Source organism: Haemaphysalis longicornis, unplaced genomic scaffold (genome assembly GCF_048455015.1).
Source record: "Haemaphysalis longicornis isolate Haplotype H1 unplaced genomic scaffold, Haemaphysalis longicornis Haplotype H1 scaffold_3, whole genome shotgun sequence".
NCBI classification, from domain to species: Eukaryota; Metazoa; Arthropoda; class Arachnida; order Ixodida; family Ixodidae; genus Haemaphysalis; species Haemaphysalis longicornis.
Window position 1 is genome coordinate 213068780 of NW_027526335.1, and position 25209 is coordinate 213093988.

General features: G+C 49.9%; 1 protein-coding gene across 7 annotated transcripts in view; it reads right to left on the bottom strand.

Moving 5' to 3' along the window:
* Window positions 1–182: 182 nt before the first annotated feature.
* LOC144175955 (uncharacterized) overlaps window positions 183–25209 on the bottom strand; it is a 54977-nt gene continuing 29950 nt past the window's right edge. The window contains exons 1-3 of one of the 7 annotated variants that reach the window (XR_013323731.1): window positions 992–20681; window positions 847–909; window positions 183–435 (exon numbers count right to left, since the gene is read on the bottom strand). Coding sequence is in view for 2 of the 7 variants with exons in the window: in XM_077705025.1 (XP_077561151.1) it covers window positions 3041–4309 (1269 nt within the window). In the remaining 5 variants the exon portion in view is untranslated. Of the gene's footprint in view, window positions 20682–25209 lie in introns of those variants that run through there. The other 6 variants (XR_013323729.1, XR_013323728.1, XR_013323730.1 and 3 more) reach the window with 6 other exon arrangements.

Sequence of the window (25209 nt, forward strand, 5' to 3'; positions counted from 1 at the left end):
GATAACACGTTGCTCTTATAAGCGTATGTGGCTTCATTGCGAAGTTTGTATAGCCAGTGTTTAGGTTTCTGCTACGGGGTGTAACTTCCAGATAGTAAATGTTGTGTTTACACTAATAAAGATGAAGGAAAAGGACACACACGAGTCACCATTACATACAGATATTTGTATTGCACGAGAATATTTACACAAACAGGTACATAGCATGACTCAAGCGAACAGTGATACTGCAGCAAAATTACAGACTGATGTGTTTGTTTTGCAGCGCATCCCGCAATAACGCAGCAGCAGCAGCACGTGCACCTCCTCCAAGGTAAAGAAATGCTTTTTTTTTCAAGCCACAGCAACAAACTTTCTTGTGCTTTTTTCCGAAGGTCAACGAAGAGGCCCGCCACCACGCCAACATCGTCCCGGTAGTAGCACCAGTCCCATTTCCTGCGCGAGTTTGAGAAAGAGAATAGTTTGCCAATACATGTGCATTTCGTGCCCTGCAGAAAACGGAAGCCAGCGGATGACTTCGAGGCGGCCGTCCAAGATGTCCTGGGAGATTGCTCAATAAACATGAGAGCACTGGCGGCCAGGAGCGCTGAAGACACAGAGGCACACGTGGCCAACTACATTGCTGCCCGGCTTCGATTGCTTCCAAACAGGGCAAAGTGTGAGGCCATGAATGATATCCACTCAATTCTGCACAAAGCTGAAATGGCCCTGTACGACGAAACCGTTTAAAGTAGTGCATAATTCATCTTTCAGACTTCATTGAAAAATAAACTACTGCAAAATGAGCCTGGGAATTTGACTGTGTTCACCTTATGCTACCCAGCACGGGTGACAATCTTGTCTTACCAAGGAACTGCTCCTTCTGTCACAAAATATTCTGCAAGCCGATGTCGCACCTCCAAGGCATCCCTGCAATGATCAACACAATGCCCGGTAAAATGGGCAATTCTACTCAGTGCGCTAGTTTAAAACTTCAAAAACACACGTGTACCTGGACGAGTGATGTCCCTGGATTTCCATTCCCTCGAGTGCTGGTTGCTCCGCCCTCCACGCCCCAGGTATTACGTTACCTTGCCAATCCTCATGATCGACATAGCCTGGAGGGTTGTAAGTCGTTCTCGAAAGGCCATTTTACTTCATGAGAAAATTGTGAAGCGCCACACAGGCTTGCACAATGTTCTCCGTTGTCTCTTCCGAAGCTCGGAATGCTCTCCGCAGAATTCGCCACCTGCTGGCCAGGATACCAAACGAATTCTCAATAAGGCGTCGAGCACGGCTGAGGCGATAATTGAAGGTGGCTCTCTTGAGGTACTCCTGTCGATCTGCTCCAAGCGTTCTGTACTTCTGCAGGTCTGAAAGAAATTCGGTATATTGAGAAAATCGGTATATTAAACGCGAAAGAAACACCAGCCGATATTGGATGCAACATAATCTAAGTGCAACATAAAACATAATGTGATGCTTTGACGTGAAGCCTCCAAACAGCGTTTGCTAAGCACTGAGCAGCTCTTTCTTGCTTATTCCTTCATTGTGACCGCTGTGGCAGTGCATAATTGGTGACCGTCGAGAGACTGCGTTCATGCAGAACGAGAGGTGGTTCGAGGACACACTACCTCACTAGGTGAAGCGTGCCGTGCTGATCTCACATCCAAGGACACTGAAATGATGCAAGCGGCGTCCGTTGATGCGAATGATGCAAGTGGCCATTGGCCTTTACCGACTAAGCTCCACCGCTGAAGAGAAAACTGTCGCGGAGCTGTTTGCTTTGGGGCGGCCGACGGTGAATATGATATATAGAGTTCTGCACTGCCGTATTGGACAAGTTGGAAGACGAGCAAGTACAGGCTGTTTCACCCTCCAACATGCCCCAGCACATGAGGGAGTCCGCCCCGGTTACAGGGTTTCCGCAAGGCATCGGAGCACTGTACAGGTGCCACTTAGCTGTGTCAACTGTGTCAATCTTCACCTATGGATTATTGCAACTACAAAGGATGTTAGGTAAAGCTTCTCTGGGCATCTCCTAATTGTGACTAATAATGTATACTTATAGTGTTGGTAAAAGCACTTATTTTCCACTACACTTTGATCTTAGCCAAAAGGCCGAGAATCATCCACGTAATGAAAATGCTTGCAGCTGTCCATTCATCTGAAGTTAAAAAACAACAAAAGACACTTTCATCAGTATGAATGATCTACATACCTCTGTTTTCATGCAGGTATAGCATTATTTTGCTGGCGCTGGTGGATCACAAGTACAGATTTCCCTACACGAACATTGGGTCGCCCAGGTGCTGCCATGACGCACACATATACAGGCGGTCGAAGCTGTGTAAGTTCGGGGAGAGAAAGGCGTTTCAAGGATTAACTACCGAGATTGAGGGAACGTTAGTGCCACCTATCATCCTGCATGATCAGGCCTATCCCCTGTCGCAGGACCTCCAGAAGCCTTATGCGAGTGCTTCTCTAGGAACGCCCGAAGCAGCTTCGAATTATAACCTCGCGAAGGCCAGAAGAATAGTAGAGAACGCGTTTGGGCAACTCAAGGCAAGATTTCGCTTCATTATGAAGGGAATGGAGTGTGAGCTTGAAACTTCTGTGCTGGCAAATAAAGCCTGCTGCGTCTTAAATAACGTATGCGAATACTTGAGGAATGCCATTGACCCACAATGGGAAGAGGCAGTAGCCATGCACAACGCAATGTACAGGCAGCCCAGCCCGCCCGCACCGCCGATTGCGAGAGGCAATGGGGAGGAAGTGCGGGCTGCACTAGCCAACTACATCAAGCAAAGTGGTTAGGGGCTCCGAAAAAAGTTATGTTGACGTTGCCTTTACAAATATGGTACGCCTACAGCACATAGCATAGTATGTGTGGGCGCATTTTGTTTTTTATTTCTTCTATCTTCAAGTGTTACGTTTTTCAAGAAGCCTATTTGTAGTATGTTTCATTGTGTTGCAGCTTCTGCAACGCTGTTGTCCTTCCCTTCGGTTTTCATGCTTTTGTATGGTCTTTGTGGCACTTCTGAACCTTTTTTCTTAATCTTTACCCATTGCTGCTATTGCCTGCCAGTTGTTTTGTAGTGCTGCCACTCCCCCCCCTGGAGAGTGCGCTGAAGACGTTCAACCCCGGGGTAGAAAAGGCCATGCCGCCCACGTGGAAGATGCTCTCGTGCAAATGTCGCAGACGTGGCGATGATGCGAGAAAGTTGCACTGTCCGCACTTGAACTGCTGCACTGCCAGTGTGCGGTCGGCAAGTTGCGATAGGTTCCCCCTTGAGGTAGAGTACACAGGCTGTCGTTGGCGCACAACGCTGCCTTGTGCGGTTGGCGTAAGAACATTGCGCTGTTCACCCACATCCATCATCTCGTTCACCCCTATGGTTCTGAGCCCCTCGTTAGTGGTGTCTTCTCGCCTTCTGGTGTCTGTACTCGGCACCCTTCTGGCTACGGGGGCGTGGAAGTCCTTCCGTTTTGGGGCCACCAGTTTGACTGCCTTGCCGGGATGTGTAACCTTGCAGTGCGTGCGAATCTCCATGGAGGTGGGAGCTCTGAAGCTGCACCAGCAGCACGCGTAGGCTCGCAACTTGGCCTTCTGCATGGAGCTCGCCACCACGGGGAAGTTTGGGAGGACTTCAGTGCTGCTTGACACAGGGCTGTGCTGCCTGCTATGCCAAGCAAGGACGTCGTCGCAGTACGAGCTGAACTGACACGTGGTGCACACGTTGCGCTGCTCAATGTGTGCTTTCATGTGAGCGATGAGCTCGGCCGAATTGGACGAGCTGTACGGACAACCCATCCACATGCACTGCCTGCCAGGAGGACTCTCCACAACAGCCCTCAGCTTTGCCGTGGCTTCGTCTATAAAGTCATCAATCTTCACTTCCTTGTTTTCGAATTGAACTTCTTCGATTGAGTACACGTCGGTGACCGCGTGCAGTGTGCGCTGGTGTTCCTCAAAATCTTGCTGGCTGGTGAAACACTTTTCGCAGATGGTGCAGTGGTGTGGGAAGTACTGGAGGTGAGCGTAGAGGTGCATTCTTAACTCCTTGGTGCAACGGTGCCTCTCTGTGCACTGCAAACACTGGTACGGCTTCTCCAGAACTGTGCGGCGAGCTTCCTGCGCTGCGACGAAACCCGCCACCCAGGATTCAAAGTCGTCATGCCTGCGCACCATGTATGTGGGTCGCCTCTGAGGATGGCCCACACGGAAGTGCTCCTTGAGGCCCTCCCTGCTCACTGTGGAGTAGCCGCAGGCCTCGCACTGCATGGGTGCGTACTCAAACTCTTCAAACATTGTGGCGCTCCAGTTCATCCTTGTCGCTTGGCGCAACGTCGCAGAAGGGACAGCGCAACGATTCGTCCCTTTCCATGCTCACGTGCGTTGCCTTCAGCATGAGGTCCAGAATCGCAGAGATTCCGAGGCGGATCTGGTGGGCGATGACGCAGTGTTCCGTGATGTCTTCCAGCGACACCAGCCTGTGGGAGCAGAAAGGACAGGTCTTGACTGACGAGCGGCCTGTACCGGAGACATCATTGCGGCATCGAGAAAAGAGCCAGGCCGGCCTCCTGTTCTCTGCACAGAGAACCAGTCATTTCACAGACGTCGGTCATCGGTTCAACATCCACCAGAGCACTGTCAGCAGAATTTTCAATGAGTGGATAAACCTGTTTCACCAGTTGGGTGATGTGTCCTTGTGGCCCTGACGTAATGTGGTTGGCAAGTTTATCCCACGAGAATTCAAGAAGTATTCTAGTACTAAAGTCATCATCGATGCGACTAGTCAAGTGTGAAGTGCCCAGTTCTTTAACTTCAAGTTGGCAAACAGGTTCAAGGGCATTCTTGAAGTTTCACAAGATGGCACACTGACATCTGTGTCTGCGCTTTTCACGCTGCATCTCAGACAAAAAGCTCGTAAAAGCCAGTGGACTTATGCAGCATTTTCACGAAGGGGACGCAGTCATGGCTGACAAAGGGTTCACTATCAAGGATCTGCTGAAACCCATGGGCCACCTTTCCTACAAAATGGCCAGTTCTCAAAGGAGCAAGACACAGAAGTGACAGAAGTCACAGAAGACACAGCAAGACACAGTTGCCACATATTTGAAAGAAGAATCCCCATCGCAATGGCACCATTAGCTAATCAGATATGGACAGTATTCGCTATTCTACCTTTCAGATGCTGCTCACGAAGGCCTCCTAATGGACGTGCAAAGTGCACTGCCACCAACCTACGCTGTTCACTTCCATGAATTTTATGAAGATTCACTTTTGGTGCTTCTTGGTGTTTTAATGAAATAAATATCATAGGTAGCCTTGGAGGACAGTTATTTGTGTATGGTAGTTATAAGCTGCAGAACTCAGCCATTCGAGCCTCTTCCATTGGGTCTGCAAGATGAGAACTCGCAGAAAACCCAAACCCATGTGGCCAAAGGTATTTCATTATTTGCCCCTATTGCATGCCTCATAGCTGAAATAGAGCTTTTGCAGAACTGCGATTTGAGGGATTTTTAGCTACGCCCCAGTAATTTCAGGTGCGAAATCAAGAATCCCATGCAGAGTACCCATGAAAGATGTCAATGTGTTGATTCCCACAAAATGTTATCAATAACTCAATAACACGTGCAATTTTATAACAACGACCACGATATGCATGCGGCTTTAGATCCCAGAATGCTTAAGTGGCCTGTCCTGCCGAGAGGCAAGACAAAATGTTTTACATTTCTGCCTGCTGAATTGCAATGTTTAAAAAATTGATCAAATATTGGGAGTAACATAATACTGTGTCCCTTTCTAGTGTATGGCATCAAGCGAGCAGACTGAGCTTAAACACTGCTCTCTACTTCCTCCTCCCCCCCTTTTGTGTGTGTCAGTCCTTATGTGTATAATATATTAGTAAACAATAAATAAAAAATAACTCCAAAGCAGACTTTCATTGTGGACTAAAGTAATCCTGCTTTTCTTGAAATCAGACCCTGTGCAGTGCTCTTTGCTGAGAACACTCACCGCCCTCTTCTAGTTCACTGTACTGTAGCTGTCACCAACATAGGCCTTGCCACCAAAAACTGAGCTGCAAAAGATCACTAAACCATCACACATTGCAATGGTGAGCTTTTGGAAAGAATGTGATTGCACAATTATGAGAACGAAATACCAACGAAGTTGTAAAATTCTGTTCAATATAAACTTACCTGCAGGCAAGGCATATGCACTACCTGCTGTGCATGTTGCAGGCAAGGAGTATGTGCATTCACTACTGCACATGTTTGCACTCAAGGACAACTGTTTTGAGTACCCTCACTGCATGACTACTGCTCCTGAAAAACCTGTGTCTGTACAACACTTTCTCTTATTTTATGATGAGATGCTAGCTGACCACAGCCGCAGCCAAATTTACGTTGCAGCCATGTTGCAAAAAATGACGGCCTAAGTAAGCCAGAGATGAATTGCCTGTTTAGTTCCCCTTGTCACGACCATGAATGAGTCCTCATCAACTGGGGTAGTGTGGAAAAACAGAGCTGCTGTTTCGCATGTCTCGAGGGCGTACCCTGGCCCATGCACAGTCGGCAGTATGGCCGGGCACAATGTTATGAACACGGTGCAATTCAATGTGTCCCAGCGATGCGCATGGTGTGAGGATGCTGGAAAGGTCTCTCCAACAAGAAAAGGATCTTGCCGCATGGAACTTCCAACTGATTCTGCACCAATACCGAGGACTTGTGACTCTTGTTAGCCATGCTGACAAGGCAAGACTGGCAGCCCTAAGCTGTGATGTCACGGGAGCAAGTGTGCGCACGCTGCTTGCTTTCTTCTCATTTGGCCCTGGTTTTGTGCTTAATTACATGTGTTCAGTGTCTTGGCTTTGTGAAACCAACCATGTCTGTCCATGTCTGTGCAACTGGAGTTGCAAAAGTGTAGAAAATTCAGGTTGCGAAATCATTTTCACGAGGCCAATGGCTGCCTTTTGATGCTCACTGGCTTATGAGAGCTGTCTAGGATGCCTAGGTGTTTGTATGAAATCATGGATTTTAAGGCATCAGACTGGAGGAACTGGATGCTTTTCATTGGCCCATTGCACTAAAAGGGCGCATCCCGATTGCACAATATGAGCATCGGATGCTCATATGGGAGTTGAATGACCAACAAATTGGGCCACTGCTGCTTCTTCCTCCAATTCATTTTACCTGTGATGATGAAACAACAGATCGTATAATTCATCTTGTCAGTGACATCAACTTCCACAACACCACCTGCTGCAGACTCTTCTAGGTAAACTTCTTCTCTATGAATGACCTTTGTGTTCTATAAGACATTCTTTGTTTATTAGAAATCCAACTCCATAGAAAAATTGCCGCGCAAATGATAAGTACAATGTTCCCAAAAAAGTAGTTCTCTCTGAGCACTTGCACAGATCTCGATCCACAGCACTTCCAAGTGCAAAGTTTTGCAGGCATGCTTGCGCAGTGCTGGCAGGTGCAGGTTGTTCGTCTCCTTTGCCACTTCAAGTTGACAAAGGGCCCTGTTCTTCCAAGCCACAGGACATGTGGTTGTGATGGCAGGTTTCGCTTGTCCTACGTCTCATCTCCAAATGTGGAACTTTACTGCCAGTTTCGTTCATCTCCGCATTGCACACTCCTAAACCCTCCAGAATTTGTTGTCGTTTGTCTGAAAAGCCAAAAGCGAAGGTTGATGGATAATATTTTGCCGAGCACAGCGGATGGACGAGCCTCAGCGGAGCCAGTGGCTGAACACTGTGCACTTGAGTAAGCTTGAATTCCAAAATCCAATGCCTGCAGCAGTGTGCCCCCAGCATTTTACAACTAATGACTACATGTGTGGGCCTTCCATCAGCCAGCGATACCTTCCATCATGCTGGGATAGATTTGTAGTAGCACTGAAGAGCAACACGCTGTTTTGACTAAAGTCGGGCCTGACTGGATCTCCAACCTTGTCATCTGCCAGGGGCTCATCGCCATTCCTTACCCACTTGCCACCAGCACAGGTCCAAGAAGTGGCAGTGTGCAACGTAGCCTCTATGCAGCCCAACAACACATCTCTCATTACCACTGGTGATGTACTGGAAAAAAGGCTGATCATGGTGACAAAGCTTTCAGCTGATGGGCTGACAATGCCCATCAGCTGCTCCAAACACGGCCCTGCTCTTGGGTGCACTCTCACCCACCCACCGGTCCAGCAACAGGTGGACTCAGCTACCTGATCACTACCGTTTGCAGTGTCAGATTTTCTTGTCATAAAGTGCACAAAGCACCCAGGACGAACCATCTGTTGAGTAATGACAACAGTGTAAAGTGATCCTCCCTTTCTGAGCAGCCACAGATGGGGTGCTGAGGTGAACAGTTCATCTCAGGAAAGTTCGCACTCATGGCTGTAAAAGTCACAAATTACCAACTTCTTCACCACAGGAAAACACCGGCTACTGCCAGGAGACTAAAGTCATACTTCAAGCAATGTTACCGTTTTAGCGGCAATCACAAGCTGACCACGTCGCACTGCTTGAGTGTAGACTTTCAGTAATGGTAGACATATAATCTTGGACCTGGAAGCACTGGCAGCAATCATTCAAACCCAAACCTGTAACTTTTTAAAATGTTATTTGTGACAGTCTACTGCATCACCTGGCTCCACTTTACACCTTCACATCTTTCAAATCTTCGAGGGTAAAAGTTGGAAGTGAGGGAGGATGGAACCCACCAAATAAAAGCAAATCCTATCAGCCTAAAGATAAAGAACCATGAATGTCACGTATGTCTGCTTATCTGTGACCATTGTTCTCAAACAGGGATGAAAATAGCAGCCAGTCATTCTGCCCCCCCACACAAGCCTTTTGAGACTATTTTTGATTGCCAAGTTTTACTTAGGTAGTGCAGGCAGAGAAAATTGTGCCCCGGGTGGACAGAAAGTCGTTCTGGTTGGAAATTGCAAGATTTATATTAAAAAATTGTATCACTTCTGTAAGTTTATGGATCACTCCCTTTGTACCTGCTGCCACGTGGCAATATGTTCAAGAGGGTACAACACCCCGATGACAAAGAAACTGCATGTTTTCTGGAAGCTTCCATCCCTCCAGACCCGGTATTCTTTTGCACATGTTGCAGTGCTTTTTCAAACACTTGGCTTTTTTAGTGTGATTGGTAATTCCCCTATATCATTGCTCTGACAGGAAAACCTAATTTAGGAGCATTAGAGACTCAGGCCCCAGAGGAAAATTAAGTATTTTCAAAGTGGTCCTCCTTCATCCAAAGTGGTCCATCCCACTTGCCGGCAAGTGGTTTCTGAATCACATGAATCTCGAATCATCCACTCAAGGAGCCAAACGCCCTCTCAACAAATTTCAAACGTTTTCCTCCTCTTCCCAGACGTATTGAGAACGCAAACACGTCAAAGAGGCAGGATTCCCACGGTCAGCGTGCCTATTAGGTGTCACGGCGCCCACAAAAGTCGCCATCCACGCTTACACAATGCACACGTAACCCGTTGGCCCCAAGCTACGCAACTCCAGAGCAACGGCGGCGCTTTGTTGCCATAATTGGGCACATCCTGTCGAAGCACCTTAAACGGGAGCAGTGCTTCCCGAAATCCCATTAGGGCGGCAACAAGGAGAAACGGGGTCGGCAATCCGCGCAGCCTCTCAGCACGCACATTGAATCTCCCAATCTCCCCTCCACGGGCAAGACGAAAGGTGTCACAGCCCTACACAGCTGTCCACAGTTGGTCAGTCAAATGCATGGTCAAATGCATAACATGTGCGCATGTCGCGGCCAAACAGTAAATGGGGCAAAATGGCGCAATTAAAAAAATAGAAAAATGGAAACGATGTGGTACTGCTTTGCAAGTGGGACCCCTTGCAGGCAAGTGGGACCCAGAACACGCACCACTTGGTTCAAAGTGGGATGTGAAGTGGCTCCATTTGCCTGCAAGTGGTCCCCGAACAGGCACCACTTGGTTTGAAGTGGGACCTGAACTGGTACCCCACTTGCTGCAAGTGGTGACCACTTGCAGCAAGTAGTGAACAGGCAGCACCTGGTTCAGTCGGGCCTGCATTTATCCCATTTGTATTGAAATAGTGTTTAAACACCTATTTCTACCACTCGGGTTACAAAAAAGCAAAAACTCTCTCTAAGGCCCATGTCTGAATTTTCTTCCCCCTAGTACCATCAGAGTCCTTCAATGCTTTTCTGGTCACGAAACTCCGCCGTAACGCTATGGGATCAGTTTGCTATGTCGCCGAAGCCGCCGCGGGGCGGCGCTCAGTGCATAGTGGGGGACAGACGAAACCTGCGTGCTGCGTCGGCGAAGCTGCACTCCCACGGAATCCGGTAGCATCGGCGCGTTGTTTTCTGAGTTTTAAGTTACCAGTTGATGTGACGCCTTTGGTGATATTGTGCGAGGACACTGGGCGGAAATGCCCAAGACTTGTTGCGTACCGGGATGCCGCTCCGGCTACAGAGGTACGAGTGAAAAGGTCTCGTTGTTTTTCCTGCCAAGTGACGCCGATAAGCGCGAGCAGTGGAAACGTGCAATACCGCGACAGGAAGCCGGCGGCTTTTCTTTCGACTCACAGCATGTCCGTGTCTGCGAAAAACATTTTGACACTGCGGACGTTGTTTGGAACGACACTTTTTTGGTGAAAGGAGACGTCGTCTCTTTGCGACGTGAGAAACCCAAGCTGCGGCCCGACGTCGTTCCAAGGCGCTTCGACGGGCTGCCGGCGTATTTGAGCAAGCCGAAGCCGCGATCCCGTTCAACGAGGGTCCAGCCAGCAACAAAGAGACGTCGTTTGTCGTCGCCTGATGCTATCGCAGAAGAAATTCTGCCTTGTTCAAGCACGGAAGCATCCCAAACAGCAGTAACAAGCGCTGCAGGTAAGCTAAACAGTTTTTCGTGGCGATTCTGCTCGTTTGGACAGAGTTTGAAGCTCCCAGGAGCCTCAAGCGCTATATAATTACGTTTCATCCTCCTGTAGGATGTGGCAGTGGGTATTGGTGTATACGCAGAGACAGCCTGCCAAACAGAAGAGGTCATCTGCCCCATTTCTGAGTTGCTGGCAGTGAAGGGCCAGCTTTGGAGCACGACGCAGCGACTCTGCCGGAGCCAAATGAAGCTCGCGAAAATGACCGCGTTAGCGAGCAGGCATAAAAGGCAGCATACTGACACCCAGAAGCTGTCTGCTCGTGAAAAGTTGATCTTTGATCAGTGCCTGATGAAAGCCAACGCGAAGTCTCCGACAAAGCACAATTAAAGCACAATTTTACACTGCCCTGCCCGAGATGAAAGAACTGTCGCAACAACAGGTACATTCATAACTGCTGCGGCACGACTGGCTCGATCAAAGCGTTGATATCATGCAAAGGTAAGCGGAGAAAACCTTTTCATACGCGAGTGCAGCAACCACATTGTACGTCAAGCTAAATATGAATGATAGCAGAATATTTTATGAGCTATCAACAACTGCCTCGAATGGGTACCAGCTTCGGCAGAATGCTTGCGCGCGGGTGGCGCGGGCATGAAATGCCCCCGCGCTGACAACGGCGACCCTAGCGGCAACTTTTGTCCCTGTATGAAACGGGAGCCGGAGTTTCGTGACTAGAAAAGCATTGAAGGACTCTGGTACCATCCAATAGCCAACGTGACTTTATATTATTTAGAGCTGGTCATATCCGAACTTGTCCTTTATATAACGATTTCCAATTGCCTTCTTTCATACTATGGACATAACTTTTAAAATGTTTACTGGTATGCATACATACGCACTGGCCAACTACTTAAATCTAATAAAAATGCGCTTGCTCTATGCGTGCTCTTTGTATCACAGGCTGTAAATCACCTACAAATCACCCACTGAGTGAGTGATACTTTTAAGCTGGCTAACTGGATACTGGTTATGCAGAAGACATTTTGGTCCACTGCATAACCAGTGTAGCAGATGCTCCAGTGAGAGCCTTCATGCAGAATGTAGTGCAGTACAACAATACGAACAATGGCTGTTCATGGTGCCTGTGCCCTGGAAATACGTTGGGCACAGTGAGCACTCTTAAAATAATTGCGGTGGATTGCTAAAGAAAGAACCTCAATTCGAAAGCTTCAACCTGAAGCTTTTGCGACCCCCATTCCGATGCTTCCCAGAATTTAGGAAGCTTCGCTGGAAGGCATCAGAATGGGAGTCATGGTTGCTGTACTACTGCCTTCCATGCTTCCAAGACATCTTGCCTGCGCAGTTCCTCAACCACTTTGTGCTTTTTGGTATCTGCTGTATACCTCCTGTTGAAGAGCCTCGTTTCCATGGAAGACATTGACCGGAGCACAAAGCAGAACACAGAATTTGTGATTATGATGCAGTATCATTATGAAGAAGCAGAAATGACATCTAATGTTCATACATTGCTGCACATGCACAAGAGTGTGCTTTTGAATGGGCCACTATGGCCAATTTCATACTACGAGTTCGACAATAATATGGGGAACTTGCTGCTGGGCCGAAACTGGATCCAGGCATTGGGCGTGCGGTTGCCTGAGTACAAGAAAGCAGTACATCTGGTGAAACATGTCTCAAGCCTCCTGACTGAGTTCAAGTCCCTATTTCAGCTGGGGGCGGGCATTTTCACCAGCACAGCGGCTAGCATCCATGTTCCTGAAGGAGCCTGGCCTTGTTTTTTTCAATTGCCCTGATGCATGGAGTCACACAGGAGCTGCAATGGTTGCAGCGAGAGGTCATCCTGGTGCCTGTAAAGTCGTCAAAGCGGGCTGCACCAATTGTGCCAGTTCTCAGGTGTGACAAGTATGTGTTTTCAGCATGGTTTGCTACATGCAAGTTCACGTGGCGCCATCTGCGTGGATGGTAGCCAATGCTCGCGGTGGTGGCGGGAGTTTTGAATTGCAATTTCATTTCTTTGTTAATTGGCCCTTATTAACGCTACCTATTTATTTTCAGTCTCATTTCGGCCCGTCCCGTGCATTTTGACACGGCCAGCCGGTTCTTATTTTGATATTGGAATTTTTGGCATTTTTCTGTTTTACCTAGTTTCTGTTATTTTCAAGCTCTTGAGAGGGCAATGTCAGCCTTTGGCGCGCTCGGGGTGCCGGCTTTAAGCTGCTGGTGTTCGGTGCGTGCGCGCCAAGGTGTGGGCACCGCAGTTTCGTTCAAACTTAGTGACTTTAGGCCTCGGTCTGGGCCACGGCCGGGGCCTCGAGGGCTCATTTGCCTTGCATCTGGGGGGTGTTGCCGCCGGCCTCTCTGGGTTTTCGGACCCGGGGAGGGCGGCGGCGGGAGTCCCCGGCCATGGCGGCGTGCCCTCTCGGCCACGGATGGGGCTGAGAGGAGGGCATTCAATTCATTTTCATGTCACACTCAAATACTGGGTTCCGTGTGGGTTCAGCGTTCCCGCCCACTTTTCAGTGGGTTCAGTATTCTGGCCCCGACCGCGCATTTGGGAAACTTTCAGCTCCTCTAGGTAATTTTAGAAACTGCCTCAAACGCCTCCACGGGGCTTGGATTAGAACCTCTCAGCCATCAAAATAGCGGGACTGGATTTAACCCTTGCCAGGTCACGAATTTTTTTTCCCTCTCTTCTCACTTGCCTGTCATGGTGCACCATCAGGGGGGCCCCACCTTTTTTTTTTTATTTTGTATTGCAAAGTTTTTTGCTGCCCGCTTGTGCACATTGTTTGCATTGCCAAGACTATCGCACTATCACACTCCAAGACTGTCACACTATTTCTGCTGCCACCATTGTTATTGCAGTGTGACTTTGCATATAAGTTTGTTTTGTTTTATTGTGTTGTGACTGTACTGTGTGTATGCATCTCAGTTGGGCTTCGCAAACATGGCCATAGTGGCTTACCCACCAAAAGATTTGCAGTGCACCAGATGTGACTACGTACCAAGGTCTAGAACGGCTCTCCTCGAGCATTACAGAAGCGCTCACGAGCTAGACGCACGATGGAGGTGTAGCAAGTGTGGACTTAAACTGTGAAAAAGAAGCCGTTGTCACGCTTCCCTTCCAGAGGTGGTGCTCCAGATGACAGCAGATACGCAAATGCCCACAGCACTGTCACCACAATTGCAAGAAATCCCTCAAGAGGCTGAAGCTTATCATCAGAAAAGAGCAGAGGTAGATTTTCTGTTACTCGAATACAGCAAACCGTAACGCCCAAATACATTTCTTACATTGAAAGAATTGTAATATATACTTAATCATTTCGTTTTTAAGATCTCAACTCAGATGCCATGGGCTTTAGCAGTTTAGAATGACGGTGTAGTGATTTCCTGCACCCTGTGGACCAATTCCTACGATGTGCCTACGCAGGTCGCGTTTACCGCATGAACAACCTGCAATGGTCAATGCAAGTGTCCCAGCAGTGTGCCTACAAGATCATGTGCCAAAAGGTTTCTACGGCTACCAATCATTGGTAGATAGCAATGACAAGGACAATGCTTTGAGATTGGTGTTCATGACACTGCTCAGTCTGATGTGAAAGGTAAATGTAGAACCCATGCAAAAGGGCTGATGCTAAAAATTTGGGTTTGAAGTTAACACCGACAGTAGCATGATTGGTGCAAGAATACCTCGTTGAGCCTAAATTTTTCTGTTCACCCATTCCCAAAGCGTTCTCAAAGGGCACTGTCATCTTGCCTGCTTTCTTCCGCCATGCTCTGGGACAGTTGATGACGATGGGGAATTTCGCTGCCTGTTTGCTCAGTTCGCTGCTTTTTTTAGCCTTCCTTCTTTTTTTTATATGCTGTGTACTGGTGTGGACGGCCATCTTTATAATCAGTAATAGTATGTATGCTATATAATCAGTAATAGTATGTTTATCAGTAATAGTCTGTCAAAATGAAACTGGCTATACCTTCAAGAAAACCCCCCAAAAACATTATTAGGCTATGCATCAGCAAAACACAATTCAAAGAAATAATTTTCTTTTTGAATAGCATAGTCATTTTGCAGAACTTGGCAGAAGCCAAACCTCCAGGACAGTCAGTGAATGGTGGCACCATACGAAACTGTGGACAGGCTTTATAAGTTGTGTTGGCCCAGGCAAGCATTGTTTTGCACACTTCTATTGGTGTCAACATTTGTGGCTGCTACCATCATGCCCGCGTCTACCAGTCTAAAAAATGGGCTTGGTGCCTCCATTCTTGCGGAGTGGGAGTATAGAAAATCAAGTCCAATGACAGCTCTCAATGGCAGCTTGCCTCCTTGGCAGCTCTCAAGAGCCAAGGGGTGATTGGGAATCCTCCATCTCCGTGCCATGGCCACAGCCCAGCACATCCGCTGGACACAAGTGGCCATACACTCGGGTGTCGGGCTGACGGCGCTTCTTACCCCCTACAGCTTTTACCTGTCTTTGGCTTTTATTCCAGAGCACACATTCTAGCACTCCGTGAGAGCAGGATCTCCACAATCCCATTTTGGTGAGGCCAGAGGCCAGCCAGAAGCTGCCAGACGCAAGCCCCCCAAAAAAAATGTGTTTCTCAAAAGCAAGTACCTTTTCATAAAGCTCCACGGTGTAAACCTTGTAGAGGTAGTTTATTTTTACTACCCACGGTGCAAAGTCACCCTCGCAGAGAAGACAAGAACCCTGCAGGAGCGACTACAGTTGCAAGTGTAATATGCAGTCTGTGTGTGTGTGTGTCAAGTCTTGAGGCCGTTTATTGCAGGAACCAGAAAAGAATCCAGCCGCTGGCAGCGGCTAAAACATGGCGTCAGACACAGCTGCACGCTCTGGCGCGCCGGGACTTCGTCTCGTCTTTCGTGGGCACGTGCACCCTAGCCCGGTACACAGCGTACCGATATATAGCACTCCTCCCCCCTCCTAGTTGCAATCTCTGTATCTTGCAGGACGTCTATTCTTCGGTGGATTCGTGCGGCGTTGAAATGCTGGCTGAGGACATGCTGCTTTGCCGGCTGATAGCTGTTCTCCAGAAGTGCTCCCAGCGGTTGTGCTACCTTCAGCATCAAGCCTCTCGTTCCGGGTTAGCTCTGGATTCGATGTGTCTAGTGCTAACGGCAGCGGTAAAGAAGACGGCTGACCTGGGTACTCCATCCGCCTTACGCTAAATGGTTCAGGTGTCTGCGAACCGGTCCAGTAGACGTCTGGACTAACCACGAGTGAAGGCCTTTCCTCTCGAGGAGCACGCCAGGAATCCCCCAGGCCTCCAAGCACTGGGAACGGCTGTTGTCAAGGTGCAGTACAAGAATACGACCCAAAGCTTACCTCTGGTTATTATGAATACACCTGGATGCAATCCGCTAGGCATCAACATCCATGGCATTACCCTTCTAGCCTGTGACAGCAGCATCAGGCCATTCTGGAGCGGTTTGGTTCGGTTTTCGACAACAACCTGAATGAGTACAAGGGGCCATTGGTTAAGCTGGAGCTCAAGGACTCGGTATCACCGAAGTTCCTCCGTGCTCGTCCTGTGCCGTTTGCACTTAAAGAGCGTGTCGAGGAAGAAATCAATCGGCTAACCAGGCAAGGCATCACCGAACCGATACAACACTCTGAACGAGCCACTCCCGTTGTCATCATTCTGAAGAAGGACGGGAGCACTAGTCTTTGTGGCGACTATCGAAGCACTGTCAACGAGGCATCGACAAAAGCTTCGTATCTTCGTAAAAGTGAGGTGCTGGCAAAGCTCGAAGGCGGGAAGATTTTCTCGACATTGCACCTGACCCAAGCCTACCAGCAGCTCAAGGTCACGGATGAAGCCGCCGCAATTTTGACGATTAATACGTCCAAGGGCGTGTACCATGTCAAGAGGTTGCCGTTTGGCATCTCGGCTGCTCCTGCCATTTTCCAGCGATGTATGGAAACCACCCTGGCTGGAATCAAAGGCGTTTGCGCGTAGCTGGATGACATCATAGTTACCGGTTCAACGCAGGAGGAGCACAATGAGTGCCTGGGTTTAGTCCTTGCAAGACTACAGGCTCAGGGTCTACGAGCCAAAATGTCGAAGTGCCGTTTCGGGCTGCCGGAGGTTGTTTACCTCGGACATAGGATTGACGTCAAGGGGATTTCAGCGACGGACGAGAAGATTAAGGCTATTAAGGAGTTGCCGGAACCTACATCAAAGGCTACACTGCAATCGTTTCTTGGCATGATTTCCTTTTATGACCGGTTCCTGGAGCATCGCGCCACCATTGCCAACGAGCTCTACCAGTTACTCGCCAAGAATGTGCCTTGGAGATGGGAAGCCAAGCATGCCGCAGCTTTCAAACGGCTCAAAGAGCTTGTGCCGCAGAAAACTGTGCTGGCTATTATGATTCATCGAAACCATTGATCCTCTCCTGCAACGCTTCTCCGTATGGCATTGGCGCAGTTCTTACCCAGAAAGACAGTCAAGGCCAGGAAGCCCCCATTGCTTTTGTGTCCAGAACTGTAGGGCCAGCCGAAAGGAACTATTCGCAACTGGACAGAGAAGGTCTTGCTGTCGTTTTTGGGGCCATTCACTTCCACCAGTACCTGGCAGGCCGGCACGTGATTATCTACACGGACCACCAGCCTCTACTTGGGCTTCTGAGTCCCGGGAAACTGGTACCGGCGGTTGCGTCTCTGCGCATGAAGCGCTGGTGCATCAATCTGGCTGTGTACAACTATGAGCTGGCGTACCGCCCCGGCAAGTTCCATCAAAATGCTGATGTTCTTAGTCGGCTAGGCGATGTATTTATAAAGCCGGTCGTGGTTTCAGGTCGTGGTTTCAGGCCGTGGCATCAGTTCGCCTCGAGTTCGCCTCGATCTGTGCCCTCTCGCGGGCTGTCGCTGCTAGGCCGGCTCCCCGAGGAGTGTCGCGAGTTCGCTTTGCTCGTGTCTGGTGAACTCTCGCCTCTCGCGTGCCGCTGCTCTTTCGGCTTGCTCCCCAAGGCTCGCTACAATGTCGCGAGTGTGTTTTTCGTTTTACTGTCCAACTCTACACTGTCCATGGATTATTCTCGCCTCTTCGATTACTTCTAACCCTGAGGATCTATTTCTGCCTCCACCCAGCCCCTTCCCTGGTGAGTAATTGTCACCGGATCGCTCTCTACTTTCTCGCCCCTCCTCCCCCACCCCTGTCCCATTGTTTATACAAAGCAGAGGCTTCAAACAGAGGGCCAACACGTTTCTCCCGTACCACGCTGCCTTCGCCACATGGGCGGAATCTATACCCTCTAAAATGGGCCCACCCGACTCGGAGGAAGAGTCACCTCCCCCCGATGGCTCTCCAAGCTCGACCTCATCATTCAGTTCATCCGGAAGGAGCAGGAATGATAGTCCCTCGCCCCTGATAGAAACCCTTGAGACGAAACGCCCCCCGAAACTAGAATGGCCAAGACGAAGTCGGAGTTGCGACAGCTTCCTTCACAAGTTCGCAGCTACTAGGCGGGCCTGGAAATGTACCCAGCAGAAATCCAGGCGACGTTTTGAAGGCACCTTTCACCCCAAAGAAAGCAAGAAAAAGGACAACAGGCATTCCCCACGACAAACCCGTCTAGCCACCAAATCCTGGCTAGCCTGCTCAGCAGCTCGCCATCGCCGGCTTAAGGGCAAGCAACGAGCAGCCTTCGTCACGGGAGACTCTCCTACTTCTACGGCCTCTACCACTGCACAGGACCCCACCACGACGAACCATGAGCCCACACACAGGCGGGACAAGTCCACGCAAGGTGCAGAACGGCTTGGAAAGGCGGGCACTCAGGACCCCGAATATCTCTCAGAACCCACTGAATCCGGCAATAAAAATCCTCAACAAGCAACCCCCCTGGCTAATAGTAACAGTGAGAACTACAACATCCCATGGTTCGACGAGACAACCACCCAGAAGGAGGTTGCCCCTGCTGGCTCACTACAGAAGAGGCGGACAGACACCACCCGTGACCCATCTCCAACGCCACAAAGCTGCCCCCAGACAAGCCTGGAAGGTCAACAAAAGCAAGCAGTTGCTCAAACCAACCTAGACTCCTTCCCGCCTCTCCCACCTAGAACACGCCCTGTTCCACGAACGGTCGCAGCCCGCCCACCCACTGCAAGCCGGCAAAGCCCTACAAGCGACACTTTACATACGGTCTTATTCAAACCCGCAGACCCCAAGTCCACCTTTCGCACGGTGAGCGCCTACTCCGTGGGCACTGCTACAGAACACCTTTGGGACATCAAGGACATCAGGGTCAACAAAGCCAGAAACATTGTGGCCGTTGACACCACGAGCAACAAATCAAAAATCGCCCTCCTAGAAATGACCTCCCTTTGTGGCATAACTGTGGCCCCTCAACTTGCCTCTAAAGAGCCAAACAAAGTCACTGGCGTCGTCAGAGGTATTGATATCCCAGGCACCGCTGCCGAATTAGTCCCCCACATCAGGTCTTCGAAGGAGATCGTTTAGGCCAACAGGAGTGGCAACTCTCTATTCCTCACCTTTGTTGGGGGCACACTTCCCGAGCATATTTACCTCGCCAACGTTCGCTCTCCTGTCCACCCCACAACGCCTCGGCCTCTACAATGCTACAAGTGCGGCAGATTCAACCACATCCGCGTTACCTGTCTCCGCGCAACCCGCTGTGAACGATGCGCAGGCGATCACGATGAAGCCAACTGCAACGAAACCCAACTCAAGTGTGTCAACTGCCAACAGGATCACAAGTTCTCCTCCCCCCAATGCCCCACTGGCAGAAGGAGAAAAAAGTTCTCATGGAGGCTGCGGCAAAAAAGATCCCTAAAAAACAAGCTCTCATCGAACTTTTGGCCACAAAAAACGATGACAGAAAAACAGCGAACGATGGACGCACCTATGCCCAAGCAGCAACCCACAACACGACCCAACAAGCGCAACAAACATCTGCAAACAACCAAGAAACAACTGCTATCGACCCTGCCATAACAAGCATGCTAAACACGGCAATTGAGACGCTCGCAACAGCCATCGAAATCTTCAAGAAACATGTGCGTACTACCTAAAAGACCAACGCGCCCAAAGCCCCCAAACCGACCACGCATTCTACAATGGAATGTAAACAGACTCCGCAGTCGCTACACCGACCTAGTCTGCCACCTCCAACGAGAACGCTTCGACGTTATAGCCCTCCAGGAATCAAACATAAAAGGAGGTGACATGCCACTACAAGGATATGTATGCTACACTGGTGCCCCCAACTGCTAGACTCCCAACTGCACACTCATCCAATGCACCGACAGCTCACACTCTCCCGGAAAATCTCGAGTATGCACCTATGTTCGACAAGACCTTCCACAAGCTGCAATCCAAATCCACGACCTAGCAAGCGAATACATGGACTGCTGTGCCGTGACCGTCCGCATGAGGGGCACGGATACTACAGTTGCAAACGTCTATGTCCGGCCGAACGTACCATGGGATGCCGGTATTATGAAAACCCTCTCCACTCACCTTAGTCAAGATGCATTAATCATAGGGGACTTCAACGCTCACCATACCGACTGGGGAAGCAAAACATGCACCCCTAGAGGCAGAACCTTGCTGGACGCACTCTCCTCTTACCATATCCTAAACTCTGGGGCACCCGCCTTGGTCCGTCGCAACGGAGTTAAAACTGCTATTGACATCTCCTTCGTTTAGAGCACTGCACGGGCCCGGGCCGGCCCGAAAGCCCGGGCCCGACCCGGCCCGCGGGCCGGGCCGGGCCGCCCGAAGTCGATTATCGGCGGGCCCGGGATGGGCCCGGGCTTAGTGCCGCGGGCCCGGGCTGGGCTCGAGCTCAGTGCCGGGGGGCCCGGGCCGGGCTCGGGCTCGACGCCACGGGCCCGGGCCGGGCTCAGGCTTGAATTCATAGGCTGGGCCGTTAATAGTTCCGACGTGAAGTGTAGAAAAGAGCATGAAATTCAATATTCTGAGTATACTTTTACGCGCTTCTTGATGTTAGTTGTACACATTGTTTTAAATCGTGTTCTGCTAGGGCTGATAATCACTATACTGTAACTTTAATGACATTTTGCTGCACCAAGATTTTATATTTTGGTGTATAACATATCAAAGATACGGTCACACGGAATGCCCTAGCGGGGAAGGAATTAATTAAGCCACCCTGGAGCTGTGCACCTATGTCTATGTACGTGTTTTAGATGTCGAACCGATTTAAATGCGGCTGCCATGGCTGGAAATCAAACTATCCTGCTAGAGAAGCGCCACCGCCTAACAACCACTCTAGAGAAAATATTTCAACGCACGCACATACTCGTGGATTCAAATGGAGAGCAAGAAATTTCATTAACACCAACTTGTGACCGAAACAACCACATGAAGTTGCCAAGAGTCTGGTCATCGAAGGTGATGGTGTCTCTCGTGTAAGAATACGAGCTATTATTACGCCCATGTGGCGTGAACTGCAGATGGTGTGAGCTAAACTACGTGTACTTTTAAACCCTTATTTTTTGCGTTACAATTCAGGGTGTGCTTGTACAGACTAGATGCTCCGTCTGATTTCCCACTACGAAGACACTCGACCAAATATAATAAACAAATTTTCTTCAACGTCTAAGACCAGGCCTGGTCACACACGTGCGGGCCCTCCCTAGGCTAAAAAAAAAAAGACCGTGCCCGGGCTGGTGTGGGCTTGAGACGACGGGCTTGGGCCGGGCTTGGGATTGAGACGACGGGCCCGGGCCGGGCCTGGGCTTGAGACGACGGGCCCGGGCCGGGCCCGGGCTAGGCTCACTTATGAATGCCCGGGCCCTGGCCGGGCCCGGGCTTGGTGTTACGGGCCCGGGTCGGGCTCGGGCTTCACAAAGCGGGCCCGGGCCGGGCTCGGGCCTTAAAATCAGGCCCGTGCAGTGCTCTACCTTCGTTAACTTCAGTGGCACATACAATTGGTCCACTACCCCCGACACTTGATGATCAGACCATTATCCAATCATCCTAACCCCAACTGGGGGAAAAAACGACACCCCAAAACAAATTTACCATGTCACCAAATGGCCCCACTTTAGACACCTTACCCAAGCCATCCCTGAAGATGCGGATTTCGTCTCAAAAATCAGCAACTGCCTCAAGAAGGCAACCCTCCAAGTTGAAACCCAACCACATCAACCTGTCCCGGATATAAAACAATTAGCACTACGAGCCGCCAGACAGAGAGCACAGCGCAAAGCAATAAGAACTGGCAAACCCCTTGACTGGAACACATACAACCGGCTTGACGCTGCCTGCCGTCGACACGCCATCCAACGTCGCAGACAAGGATGGGAATCCCTCTGCTCAACGCTTGAAGAACTGTCAAACTCTTCACGGGCCTGGCGAGTAGTTCGCTCCTTCCTCGATCCCCGCAATCCACGCCAACCAGCCCTAAGCATAGCAGTTGCAAATGGAATCTCTACGGAGGCACTGGTCGAACTACTTGCCGACCAATTCACACACGTCGGGTGCAACACTCAAGCAACTGACACCCCACGCCCTCAAAGGGACAGATGCGGCTTCGCCATCACCCCAGCTGCCCACGCCCTCGAAAAGCGCCTCGCCTCCCTATCACCATGTCTCAGCAGCCGAAACAGTCCCCTCATATCGGCGACCTGCAATGCCTCAATAACCATCACTGAACTCCACTCAGCACTAAGAAACACAAAACGCCGCAGAGCCCCGGGACATGATGGAATAACTTATCAAGCACTAAAAAATCTTGACGACCCCGAAAAACATCGACTTCTTAATGCCTATAACAGAGCATGGGCCTCCGGAGAGCTCTTCACCAACACCCACCTGGCAGTAACCACCCCAGTCCTAAAGAGAGGCAAACCCAGCTCGTCCCTAACGTCCTATCGACCGATAGCCCTAACCTCTACAATAGGGAAAGTCATGGAAGCCATCACCCTAGAGCATCTAACATGGATCACTGAAATTGCTGGGACCTTCCGGGAGCAACAGAGCGGCTTTAGAAGATACCGCTGTACAGCCGACTCCCTGGCTGATGTAGTCTCTCTCCTCGAAGAAGCCAAGTATGCCAATGAAGCTGCCTTCCTTGTCCTCCTCGACATTGAAGCAGCTTTCGACAATCTACCACACTCTCAAATCGAAAACGCGCTTGACGAATTTGGAATCGTGGGCCACTTACGAAATTACCTCCACGCCTTCCTTTCCAACAGGACCTTCACAGTCAAGATTGGAGACATAAGCAGCACAGAACGGCGGGTCACAGTTGGGGTACCCCAGGGAAGCAAACTATCTCCCTTTCTCTTTAACCTTGTTCTCGCCCGACTCCCTTATGCCATCTCCCCGACCCAAACATACAAGGTGCATACAGTCAAATCTCAATACAACGAACACCACATTAACGAACTTTTCAGATTAACGAGCATTTAAGAAATCCCACACCGACTGCTTATAGTTTTAATGTAAAATTATTTCACTACTACGTACTTCAGAATAGCTAACTTTTCAAAATAACGATCATTTTATTTAGTTCCGTGCCATGTTAACAACGCCTCAGTACTACGAACTCATATTTTCAAGGCCGGAGATTCTTAGATTTCCGTTAAACAATCGCGGCAACCAGAGTCATATGCTAGTAGACGACACGGCAAAGCACATGCGCAGAAGAGGACGTCTTGAAACTTGCTCCGCGGAATGCGTGAGCAGATGCGAGAGAGAGAAAAAAGGCGAGGAGAAGAGAAAAAAACATCCGCATTTCCCCGAAGGGGAGCATGGGGAAGTGCGAATGCACGGGTGATGCTATGAGGGGGAGTTATGTTGAACTGTGTTGGCATTCGCCCGTTAGTTGCATTTAACACCCCCGCGTGATCAAGTGGGGATTCACACACCCCGTTAGTCGTTCTCTGGAAATATTGGTGAATTAAAGTGTATGTTCGAGGAGATCACACACACACGCAAGTAAAGTGAAACGACAGTATTCTTTATTCAGCACTTGTTGGTGTTGTCGTAGTTGACGGTCATTATGACCGCCTTGGGGTCACTGAAATGTACGGTCAAGAGTTGTTGCAAGACCGCGCGTATCAGACAGTTCCTCGCAAAGGCCAGGTCGATGTAGCTGCCGTTGATGGTGGTGGGAGCCTCTAGCGGTAGGCACGTTATGGAGTGGTTGGCGAGCATGTATTCCATCAACCACTCGCCGCCCTTTCGCACGTCCACGTTAAAGTCCCCAACAACCACGACCGGGTCCGAGGGCTTTACGCGCCTGGCCACACTCTCCATCGCCGCGTCCACGTATTCGACGACGTCGTCGCGCGAGATGTTTGGCGCGAGGTAGAGGGTGACGACCACGATTCCGTCGCCCGAGTACGCGTCGGTGTAGACGGCACTGTACGGCGACTCGTCCCTGACCGGCGAGGTGGACACGGCGTGCGACACGAGGTTCGCGTAGACTTGACCGACGAGGTAGACGCCGCAGTACTCGCCCCGACTTCCGCTCCTGGCGAAGCAGCAGTCGTCGATGGGGAAGTGGGAATGCACGGGTGATGCGAAAGAATTCTTCTTGGCCAATCGCCCTAAGTGGGTATGTGCTAAAGAAATTAGGAACTCTTCTTGGCCAATCGCCCTAAGTGGGTATGTGGTGCGGACGGACGGACGGCGGTGGACGCGTGATTCAGGGTCGCTTAAGAAGTGCATTCGCACTTAAAAAATAAAGCATGGGTGGCCTTCTCCGTCCAGAAAGCCGCGGCCGTGCTATTCGTGCCCCACTCCAAGCTTTTCTACGTTCCGCCGCTGCTCAGGTGGCTTGCTGGATATGCACGGACATCAGCGGAGCGTGAGCGTTCAGAATGAAGAAGGCAGCGAGGACGGCATGAACGGCGATGCCTCTGAGGGTACCGCGGCAGCACTCGAAGACTACGACGAGCACGTGACGAATACAGATGTGCTGGACAGCATACGAAAACTCCGCACATTTCCGGGGAAAAACCGCACGGCCACTGACTCAGTCCACCGGAATGTGGAAGAGTTAGAGTCCTTCGTGCTAGGAAGCTTGTGCTGCACGCACCAGAAGAAAATTGCCAACTACTTTAAATAAACCTGCATTGTTTCATGATCACTTGTGCATTTTTTGTGAAAAATGACTTCAAGGATGGACTGATGTACACATAGGTCATTTTAGGCACTGAAATACTATTTGTTGTCTTAAATTTTGCGATTTTCGCTACGACCTTTCAGAATAACGAGCAATTTTCCACGGTCCCCTGAAGTTCGTTATATCGAGATTTCACTGTATTACCATTTATGCAGATGATATTGCCCTCTTCGT